This window comes from Sapajus apella, unplaced genomic scaffold, assembly GCF_009761245.1.
Source record: "Sapajus apella isolate SASKATOON/1434 unplaced genomic scaffold, GSC_monkey_1.0 scaffold237, whole genome shotgun sequence".
Classification (NCBI taxonomy): Eukaryota; Metazoa; Chordata; class Mammalia; order Primates; family Cebidae; genus Sapajus; species Sapajus apella.
In genome coordinates, this window is record NW_022437177.1 from 158,523 (window position 1) to 169,240 (window position 10,718).

The following is a 10,718-nucleotide window of genomic DNA, read 5'->3' on the forward strand; positions in this document are numbered from 1 at the left end:
AGCTTGGGGCAGTGGTGCCCATAGATAAGCTAAGAGGCTGGAACTTTTTAATTGGATTTTCTGAACATTGAGCCTCCCCACCAGGACAGGGTGGATGCTGGACTGGGAGATTGTAGGGAGGGCAGGAGGAGTCGCCTGGAGGTGAGGGACCCTGAGGGGCTCCACCTGATGCTCGCCCCATGCCTTTGCAGGTATGAATCCTATGAGGCCTGTGACTCAAGGGCCGTCCTGAGTGAGCGTGACCTGTATCGGTCAGGCTATGACTACAGCGAGCTTGACCCTGAGATGGAAATGGCCTATGAGGGCCAATACGACGCCTACCGTGACCAGTTCCGCATGCGTGGCAGCGACACCTTTGGTCCCAGGGCGCAGGGCTGGGCCCGGGATGCCCGGAGCGGCCGGCCGATGGCCTCGGGCTATGGGCGCATGTGGGAAGACCCCATGGGGTCCCGGGGCCAGTGCATGTCTGGTGCCTCTCGGCTGCCCTCCCTCTTCTCCCAGAACATCATCCCCGAGTACGGCATGTTCCAGGGAATGCGAGGTGGGGGCGCCTTCCCAGGCGGCTCCCGCTTTGGCTTTGGGTTTGGCAATGGCATGAAACAGATGAGGCGGACCTGGAAGACCTGGACCACAGCAGACTTCCGGGTGAGTGGAGGCAGCCTTCCCCTCTGGGAAGCTTAGTTCCTGCTGGGGCGGAGCTAAGGGCCAGGAACCATGCGTGCTCCCTGACACGGCTTCCCCTCTTATTGCCCAGACCAAGAAGAAGAAGAGAAAGCAGGGCGGCAGTCCTGATGAGCCAGATAGCAAAGCCACCCGCACGGACTGCTCGGACAACAGCGATTCAGACAATGGTGAGCTAGATAGGTGGTACTGGGCAGCTGCCCCATGCCTCCCAGGGGCTCCTGAGCTGAGCTTACCTCTTCCCTTTCAGATGAGGGTACTGAGGGGGAAGCCACAGAGGGACCCGAAGGGACCGAGGCTGTGGAGAAGGGCTCCAGAGTGGTAAGTGGCCCTGGCTGGGCATTTCCTGTCTGCAGGAAGGGCAAGCTGGGCTGAAGAGTGGTGCTCTCCCTGGGGGCCAGAGGCAGTGCTGTGTCAGCTCCGTGTGCACGGTGACCAGCATAGGGAGGCAGTGTGGTCTGGCAGAAAGCACAGGCTGCCAAGCTGGAAGCACAGTTTCCTTGTTGGAAAATGGGACAAGCCCCCTGTGCACCAGGTAGTGGGAGGATGTGAGGTTCCTGGCACATAGCTGAACCTTGTCATTTACAGCCATTCTAAGTAACTGGGCTACTCTGAGCCACTCTGCCTATGGGATAGCCCTGCTCTGTCTGTGGAGCAAGCAGCCATTTTGCTACACACTGTTGCTCTAATAAGCTTGGATTTTTTAAAAAGAAAAGAAAGGCACCTGTTTTAAAGTTGGAATTTGAAATTGTTAGGATGGAGAGGACGAGGAGGGAAAAGAGGATGGGAGAGAAGAAGGAAAAGAGGATCCAGAGAAGGGTGAGTTTTCCTGGGGTGCCTGGTGCTGGGGTGGCTCTTCCAGGGGTCACAGCGGGTGGGACCCAGCTGAGGGCAGGGTTGTGGCAGATATGCGACCAGCTGGGGACCTCCCTTGTGGCCCCAGGTGTGTACTGGCAGGGGGCTTTCTTTTGCCACCTCCTTCCCCTTCCCACCCTTCCCACTCTGCCTCCTTCTTCCCTGGTGGAGGCTGTGTATGGTGGTGACCCCTGCCAAGCACACTGGTTTTGCCCTCAGATGGGGGCAGTGAGTAAAAGTGTGGGGAACCCCAGGCACACCCCCTGCCCTCAGTCCCTCAGTAATGTGCAGTTCCGAGTCCTCAGTGGCTGGTGTCCGAGCTGGGACCCTCGGTGCAGTTTTTACGGCTCTGGTGTGCGTGTCCTCTCCCTTAGCGCCTCTCCAGCCCCTGTTGGGAGTCCGTGTCCCCCCACCTGAGTGATGAGCGCCAGCAGGTACCTAACAGCAAATCCAGCCTCAGCCCACTGTTGCCGCGGTGCCCGGTGGGGGGTGGGCAGGGCCATGTGAGCAGCCTCCCTGCATCCCACCACCTGGCCCCTCTGAACATGTGCCAGTGTCCCCACCAAGATAGCCCCTCTTTGCTTTCCAGCGTCCTCTTGGCCTACTGCACAGAGAGCATGGGTGTCCTGGAGAGTGGAGGGGTCAGCACCTGGCTCCCACTCCTTGGGGCCTAGGCCAAACCCACTCCCTGCCCAACCCAGGATACCCAGCCCTGCTCATGGCCAGGGGCCTTGCTTGGACACCTGTTCTCGATGGACCCTCTGGAGTGGACAGTGGGTGTTTTAGCCAGAGATCATAGGGCCTGCCCTGTACTGGTAGAGCCAAACTGGTGACAGTGCCCATCTGCTCCCACAGGGGCCCTGACCACCCAGGATGAGAACGGCCAGACCAAGCGCAAGTTGCAGGCAGGCAAGAAGAGTCAGGACAAGCAGAAAAAGCGGCAGCGAGACCGAATGGTGGAAAGGTAACCAGCTTCCCTCCACCCCTCTGCCTCTGCCTCGCTGTGGGGCTGCTGCCAGGAGAGCAGGGCCATAGCTCTGCCAGCTCGCCGCCCTCTGGCCTCCCTTGGGAGCCACCACCTGCTCAGCCGTGCATGGACCCTGCTTCCCGCCAGGCCCAGCTCCCAAGGCCTGACTCATCCCCTGCCCCTCTGCGGCCGCCTGGCGACCGCTGGCATCTGTGGCCCGAGACCCGACACTGCTCGGCACCGTTGCTCCGAAGCTCCGGCGCTAGGTCACTCGGCGCACGAACCCCAAGGTGCACTGGGGGCCTGATGCCCCTGAGGGAGGGGGCCAGCTCATCAGAGACTCAAGGTCCAAGGCGCCTGTGCCACCCCAGCTAGCTGCCAAGAGGCCGCCGCCGTGCCCAGGAGAGATGGCAGCACCTGTGGGCTGTGGCAGCCTCGGGCCTGCCCACCGGCCCTGTCAGGCCGGGCCTGTCTTCGGCTGAGCCCTTCACGCCCCTTGGTTGGGTCTGTCTGCCCTCAGGGCTCCCGCACTGGCGCTTGCCTCCTCCGCCTCAGACTCTTGCTCTTGCTGGACCTTCCTCAGCCTCGCCGGCGCCCGGCCCCTGGGCTCTCCAGACAAAGCTGACCCCGTGGCCCAGATAAGGACGTCCGGCAGAGGTAGGGACCCGCCCCGAGGTCTCGGTGGCGGCTGGCCTCCTCCGCCCCTTGCCACGGCGGCCTGCTCCGGCCCAGGCCCCAGACCCCGGGCTTCTGCTGTGGACACCAGGCCCAGACAGAGCACCTCGCCCAGGTGACTCCAGGCTGCCCTCTGGCAGGCCAGGCGGGCGCCCTCCTTCCAGCTCAGACTGGTCTCTTCTTGGAAGAGGAAGATGAGGCAGCAGGTGCCCAGGCCTGCCTGCCTCCCATCCCTCCCGACACCACCCCCAAGCATTCTGAGCAGAGGATGGGCTGGGCCTTTGAGTCCCCCAGATCCCAGAAGGACGATGCAGCACCTTTTCGGGCCCTGCCTCAGGACTGCGTACTCCACTCTGCACCTCAGTGCCACCTGGCTCATGCCAGGGCGTCCTTCCTTCTGGTCCCCACCTGGGCCAAGTGCACACGCTCCCGCCCAGCCTTGGTAGCGAGGCCCTCCATCAACCTTCCAGCGACTCGTTGCCTGTTGCAGCAGCTGCTGTCTCAGGCTTCAGCCTCCTGCCTGTGGGAAGGAAGAGCTCCTCCCCTGTCCCCTACGTGGCAGTATCTGCAGACTGCAGACTTTCTGGCCCTTTCTACTCCCAACCCCACTGGTCCCAGCCTGTCCCTCTGCTGGGACGGTACTTCAGAAGCCCGTGAGCAAGGCCTATTTCAGGGCTTGTGTCTGGGTTGGGTGAGGCGGCATCAGTGTCCTCTGGGACACTTGCAGCCTCAGCCCCTTGTTTCCTTCCTGTGGCAGGATCCAGTTTGTGTGTTCTCTCTGCAAATACCGGACCTTCTATGAGGACGAGATGTCCAGCCACCTAGACAGCAAGTTCCACAAGGAACATTTTAAGTATGTAGGCACCAAGCTCCCTAAGCAGACAGCCGACTTTCTGCAGGTGAGCCTTGGAGTAACAGCCGCTCTTAGTTTCTTGGACCCCTGAGAACAGAAGGCGGCCCACACAAACCTCTGTATTCCTTGCAGGAGTACGTCACCAACAAGACCAAGAAGACAGAGGAGCTCCGAAAAACTGTGGAGGACCTTGATGGCCTCATCCAGCAAATCTACAGAGACCAGGATCTGACCCAGGGTGAGGAGATTCTAGCCCACTCCCACCAGGCAAGGCCTCAGCCCGCCCTCCTGATTCTCTGTCCAGGGTCAGAGAAGGGTATCCCTTCTCTTCCCCCAGGGAAGGTCAGGAGAACAGCCTCAGCTCAGGCCCAGGTGGAAGTGGCAGGGCGAGTTGAGGAGGAGCTGGTGTGTTTTTTTTTTCTCAAACACCTGGATCTGTCTTAGGCACCTGGGCCCAGTGGTGACTCCCTTCTTCCCACTACAGAAATTGCCATGGAGCATTTTGTGAAGAAGGTGGAGGCAGCCCATTGTGCAGCCTGCGACCTCTTCATTCCCATGCAGTTTGGCATCATCCAGAAGCACCTGAAGACCATGGATCATAACCGGAACCGCAGGGTGAGTGGCCACAGTGCTCTCCCTCTGTCCTGTGGGTAGATTGAGTGAGACCTCTGAGGAGGTTGTGCAGTTAGGGCCTCTGCCTGCCCATGAGGGACTGCAGTGGAGGCAGGAGCAGGTGGATGTGGACATTTCTAGCCCAGTACAGGCAGCACAGCTACAGAGAGAGGGGTGGGAGATGGGGACTCTGCCTGGTAGAAGGTGATGTATTCTGTGTGATGTGGGGACCTCCATGTGCATAGGGGCCAGCGCCAGAATAGGTTCAGAAACCAAATGGAGGTGATACAGTGTAAGTGTTGCTGGAGGAGGGAGTTGGGCTTGAGGCTTAAAAGAGCTGCACTGAGAGGCCTGGGCTTTTTCCTGTAACCAGTGAAGTTTCAAGTGTGGGATTAACAGGATTAGAGTTGGTATTGAACTAGAGACTTCAGGCCTGCACCTGGGTGGGGTGGTGAGGGCCAAGGAGGAGCTGCTGCAGTCTCCAGATGAGAAGAGACCTCACCTTGGGAGTGAAGGAGAGGAGAGCAGTTGAAGGAAAGGAGCAGGAGGTCAGCATGTGGGCGTGACCACGAGCCTGTGGTGACTCTGGTTTCTGACTTGGGGAACCGGGAGGACAGTGGTGCTGCCGAGATTGTCACGGACAAGGGAGTAGTGGGGAAGTATGTTGCGGGGCAAGGAGAACATATGGCAAGAAAATGAGCAAATTATTCTCATTTTCCAGTGTAGCCTCAATGCCTAGCACACAAGCCAGAGTAGGTGTCTTTTGTTTGAATGGATGGCATGCTGGGTTGGAGGTGGGGGTAAAGGGGCTGTCTATCAGGGGAGAGCCAAGAGGCCCAGGACCAGGTCTGGGCCAAAAGAGGCTTGGCTGTCTTCACCCCCAAGAAGAGTGATGGGGTTTATGAGCAGATGTTAGCATCCAAGGTGAGCGTGGGAAGCAGCATTTCTCCACCTTTTTCCATGCTCATCACAATGCCTCTCTAGTCTTTTTCAGTGTGATGATTCTGAACAGTGGACAGAGTCAGGAGTCTCTCTGGCTTGGGTAGTTGCAGAGACTCAGGATTGGGAAATGCCACCAAGAGGTCTGGGAAGATAAGGAAATTGTCAGTTGGCTTTGGGAACAGAGAAGCTTTAGGGAACTTGCCAAGAACAGATTCTTGTGCTGGGAACTAGTAGGGGTTAGAGAGAAGATTGCAGAGGATGGAAACTATATATAATTAATAAAAGTTGGAAAATCCAGGGGAAGTGATAGTTAGCAAAATGTAAACTCAAAATTGATCCTAAAAGAAGTTAAAAAAAAGAAAAAAACCACCATAGCAGCTCATAATCATAGAGGGGTTTGGAAGGATGATAAAAGATATTTGGGGGCCGGGCGCGGTGGCTCACGCCTGTAATCCCAGCACTTTGGGAGGCCGAGGTGGGTGGATCACGAGGTCAAGAGATCAAGACCATCCTGGTCAACATGGTGAAACCCCGTCTCTACTAAAACTACAAAAAATTAGCTGGGCATGGTGGCGCGTGCCTGTAATCCCAGCTTCTCAGGAGGCTGAGGCAGGAGAATTGCCTGAACCCAGGAGGCGGAGGTTGCGGTGAGCCGAGATCGCGCCATTGCACTCCAGCCTGGGTAACAAGAGCGAAACTCTGTCTCAAAAAAAAAAAAAAAAAAAGGATATTTGGAGGGCATCAGAAGTTATTGGTTTACAGAGCTAATTTGAATACAGTTTAAATACTGTATTTTTTTTGGAACTCCAGACTATAGAGATGAATGGAAAGCTTCTAATTATTATCGTTATCTTTGATAACAGCTTTACTGAGATATAATCACATACTGTACAATTCACCCATTCAAGGTATACAATTCAGTAGTCTTTGGGCTGGGTGCGGTGGCTCATGCCTGTAATCCCAGCACTGGGAGGCCAAAGCAGGAGGATCGCTTAAGGCCAGGAGTTTAAGGTTTTATGTTTACAGTAAGTTATGATTGCACCACTGCAGTCCAGCCTGGGGGACAGAGCAAGACCCTGTCTCAAACAAATGGAAAAACCAATTCATCAGTTTTTTATGTATTCACAGAATTTTACAGTCATCAACCAGTCAAGTACAGAATATTTTCATCACCTCAAAAAGAAACCCTTTAGCTATGAGCCGCCCAACCTCTTGTCCTCATATAGCCTTAGACAGCTACTAATCTCTCTCTATTTGCTTATTCTAGACACTTCTATAAACAGAATCACATAACATGTGGTCTTCAGTGATTGGCTTCTTTCACTAAGCATGATGTTTTCGGGGTTCAACTACATTGTAGCGTGTATTACAGCTTCATTCCTTCATATGGCTTCATATTATTCCATTGTATAGATCGATATGCCACATTTTGTTTATCCATTCATCTTTTTGAGCATTTGAGTTGTTTCCACCTTTTAGCTATTATGAATAATGCTCTTAGAAACATTGTGCAAGTTTTTATGTGGACATATGTTTTCATTTCTCTTGAGTATATAACTAGGACTGAAATGTCTGTATCAAATAGTAATACTTTAACTTGTTGGGGGAACTGCCAGACTATTTTCCAAAGTGACTGCACTATTTTACATTTCCACCAGCACTCTGTAAGGGTTCCGATTTTTTCACATACTCACCAACACTTATTTTCTGACCTTTTGATCTAGTCATCCTAGCGGGTGAGAAGTGGTATCATTGTGGTTTTGATTTGCATAGCCCTGATGACTAATGGCGTCTTTTCATGGGCTGATTGGCCATTTTTGTATCTTTGGAGAAATGTCTATTCAAGTTCTTTGTGCATTTTTAAATTGTGTTGTCTTTTTGATTTATTAGAGTTCTTTATTCTATATACAAGTCCCATATTTGATATGATTTGCAAATATTTTGTCCCATTCTGTGGGTTTTTTCACCTTCTTGATGTATCCTTTGTAGCACAATCGTTTAATTTTCATAAAGTCCAATTTATTTTTCTTTCATTGCTTATTCTTTGGGTGTCATAACTAAGAATTTATTGATAAATCCCAAGTCACAAAGGTTTGCCCGTATGTTTTCTTGTAAGAATTTTATGGTTTTAGCTTTTACAGTTAGGTCTTTGTTCCATTTGAGTTTATTTATTTATATAAGTTAAGGGTCTAACTTTATTTTTTGCATCTAGATATTAAGTTGTTCCATCACCATTTGAAAAAGAAATGAGACTGTTTTTCCCCCATTGAAGGACCTTGGCATCTTTGTTGAAAGTTAGTTAACCATAGCCATGTAGGTTTACTCTCAATTCTATTCCACTGTTCTGTATATCTGTTTTTATACCAGTTTGTACTGTAGCTTTGTTACTAAACTTTGAAATCAGGAAATTCGAGCACTTCAACTTTATTCCTCTTTTTCAAGATTGTTTTGGTTATTCTGTGCTCCTTGGATTTCAATGTGAGTTTAGGAGCAGCTTATCAGTTTCTCCAAAGAAGCCAGCTGGTATTCTGATAGGATTGTGTTCGATTTCTAGATCAATTTGGTGAGTATTGACATCTTTACAATATTAAGTCTTGTAATCCATGAATATGGGATGTCTTTTCATTTACTGAGATCTCCTTTAATTTCTTTCAAATGTTTTGTAGTTTTCAGAATATAAACTCTGTTCTTTAGTGTTGTTAAAATTATTTATAAGTATTTTATTTCTGTTACTGTTATAAATGGAATTGTTTTCTTAGTGTTTTTGGATTTTTTTTTTTTTTTGGCATGTGTTTAAAAATACCATTTGTTTTTTTTCAAGTAGGGTCTTATTCTGTTACCCAGATTGGAGTGCAGTGGTACCATCATGACTCACTGCAGCCTCTAACCTCCTGGGCTCAGGTAATCCTCCTGCCTCAATCTCCCTAGTAGCTGGAACTACAGGCATGTGCCACTATGCTCAGCTACTTTTGGTATTTTTTGTAGAGATAGGGTTTCATCATGTTGCCTAGGCTGGTCTCAAACTCCTGGGCTCAAGCAGTCCTCCTGCCTCAGCTTCCCAAAGTGTTGGGATTACAGGTGTGAGCCACTGTGCTCAGCCAATATATTGATATTATATCCTACAACCTCACTGAACTATTCATTTTTACTGTTTAATAGTTTTAATAATATTTAAACTATGACTGGACATTGAGGCTCATATCTGTAATCCTAACACTTTAGGAGGTAGAGGTGGGAGGATCACTTGAGCCCAGGAGTTTGAGACCAGCATGGACAACATAGTGAGACCCTCTCTGTACAAAAGAAACAAGTTAGCCAGGTGTGGCGGCAATTGCCTATAGTCCCCACTATGCAGGAGGCTGAGGTAAGATGGCTTAAGCCTAGGAGGTTGAGGCTGCAGAGAGCTATGATCATACCACTGCACTGCAGCATGCGTGACAGAGCAAGACCCTGTCTCTAAAAAATAAAAACATAAAATAATGTTTATTAGTTCTAATAGCTTTTAGGGGATTTCTTAGGGGTTTCTTTGTACAACATCAGTCATCTGCAAATAGAGTTAGTTTTGCTTTTTCCTTTTCAATCTAGTTGCATTTTATTTCTTTTTCTTACCTAATTGCCCTGGTTAGAACCTCCAATACAGTATTGAATAGAAGTGTGAAAATGGATGTCCTCGTCTTCTTTCTCATCTTACAGGGAAAGCACCAGTCTTTACCATTTGTATGATGTCAGCTGTGGGTTTTTCATAGGTGCCCTTGATTGAATTGAGGAAGTTCCCTTTCTAGTCCTGTTTTATTAAATGTTTTATCCTAAAATGGTGTTGGATTTTGTCAAATGCTTTTTCTCCCTCTGTTGAGGTGATCATGTGGCTTTTGTCTTTAATTCTGTTGTTACGGTATGTTACATTATTTTATTTGGATATAAACCACCCTTGCATCGCTGGGATATATCCTGTTTGGTCACAGTGTGTAATTATTTTTATATATTAGATTCGTTGTGCTGGTATTTTGTTGAGAATTTTTGCATCTCTATTCATAAAAGATAATAGTCTGTAGTTTTTTGGTGATACAGTTTTCTGGTTTGGGTATCAAGTTAATTAATACTGGCCTCATACAGTTAGCTGTCATTTTTCTTCTTTTTCTGGTTTCTTGAAAGAGTTTGTGAAGAACTAGTATACTAGTATTAATTCTTCAAGTGCCTGTGAAGCCATCTGGGCCTGGCTTTTGTTAACTAGCTTTTTTTTTTTTTTGAGACAAGGTCTCTGTCGCCTAGGCTGGAATGCAGCAGTGTAATCTCGGCTCACTGCAACCTCCACCTCTCAGGCTCAGGCAGTCCTTCCACCTCAGCCTCCCAAGTAGCTGGGACTAAAGGCATGTGTGTTGCCATGCCTGGCTAGTTTTGGTAGTTTTTTGTAGAGATGGGGTTTTGTCATGTTACCCAGACTGGTATCAAATTCCTGGACTCAAGCGAATCTGCCTGCCTTGGCCTCCCAAAGTGCTGGGATTATAGGCGTGAGCCACTGTGCCCAGCCAGTTAACTAGCTTTTCTTTTTATTATTACTAATCAGTCTCCACTTGTTATAGGGTATATTCAGATATTCTGGGTTTTTTAGACATCTTAGTTTTAGTGATTTGTGTCTGTCTAAAGAGTTCCCTGTTTTAACTTTTTTTTAAAAAATAAAGACAGGGTCTTGCCACTATAGGTGTGAGCCACAGCGTCCCTCTGAGAAGTCAGCTTTTACCCTTACTGGGGTTTCCTTGTGATGATTTGTCTCTGTCTTGCTGCTTTCAAGATTTTTCCCTTGTCTTTGACTCTTAGCATTTTTATTATCTCTTTTTGTGCATCTCTCTGTGTTTATTCTACATGGAGTTTGTTGAGCTTCTTTGATGTACAGATTACAGTTTTCATTAACCTTCGGAAGCTTTCAGCTGTTGTTTCTTCAAGTGTTTTTTTTTCCTACTCCTTTCTCTCATTCCTCTTCTGATACTTATTACCCGTATGTTGGATCTCTTAATAGTGTGCCATGGTTGTCTAAGACTGTTCATTTTTCCTCACTTTTTTCTCTCTGTTCTACAGATTACGTAATCTCTTTTGATGCACAGATTCACATTTTTCGTGTCAGTTATTGTACATTTC

At 49.4% G+C, this 10,718-nt stretch overlaps 1 protein-coding gene across 4 annotated transcripts in view; it reads left to right on the plus strand.

Moving 5' to 3' along the window:
- The window catches only part of AKAP8L (A-kinase anchoring protein 8 like), a 32,132-nt gene that overhangs the window by 15,499 nt on the left and 5,915 nt on the right, over window positions 1-10,718 (plus strand). For 3 of the 4 annotated variants that reach the window (XM_032271555.1, XM_032271556.1, XM_032271557.1), the window contains 8 exons: window positions 192-645; window positions 755-851; window positions 932-1,002; window positions 1,437-1,500; window positions 2,392-2,500; window positions 3,936-4,077; window positions 4,164-4,269; window positions 4,516-4,646. In XM_032271555.1, the coding sequence (XP_032127446.1) occupies window positions 192-645; window positions 755-851; window positions 932-1,002; window positions 1,437-1,500; window positions 2,392-2,500; window positions 3,936-4,077; window positions 4,164-4,269; window positions 4,516-4,646 (1,174 nt within the window). Of the gene's footprint in view, window positions 1-191; window positions 646-754; window positions 852-931; window positions 1,003-1,436; window positions 1,501-2,391; window positions 2,501-3,935; window positions 4,078-4,163; window positions 4,270-4,515; window positions 4,647-6,852; window positions 8,272-10,718 lie in introns of those variants that run through there. The other variant, XM_032271558.1, reaches the window with a different exon arrangement.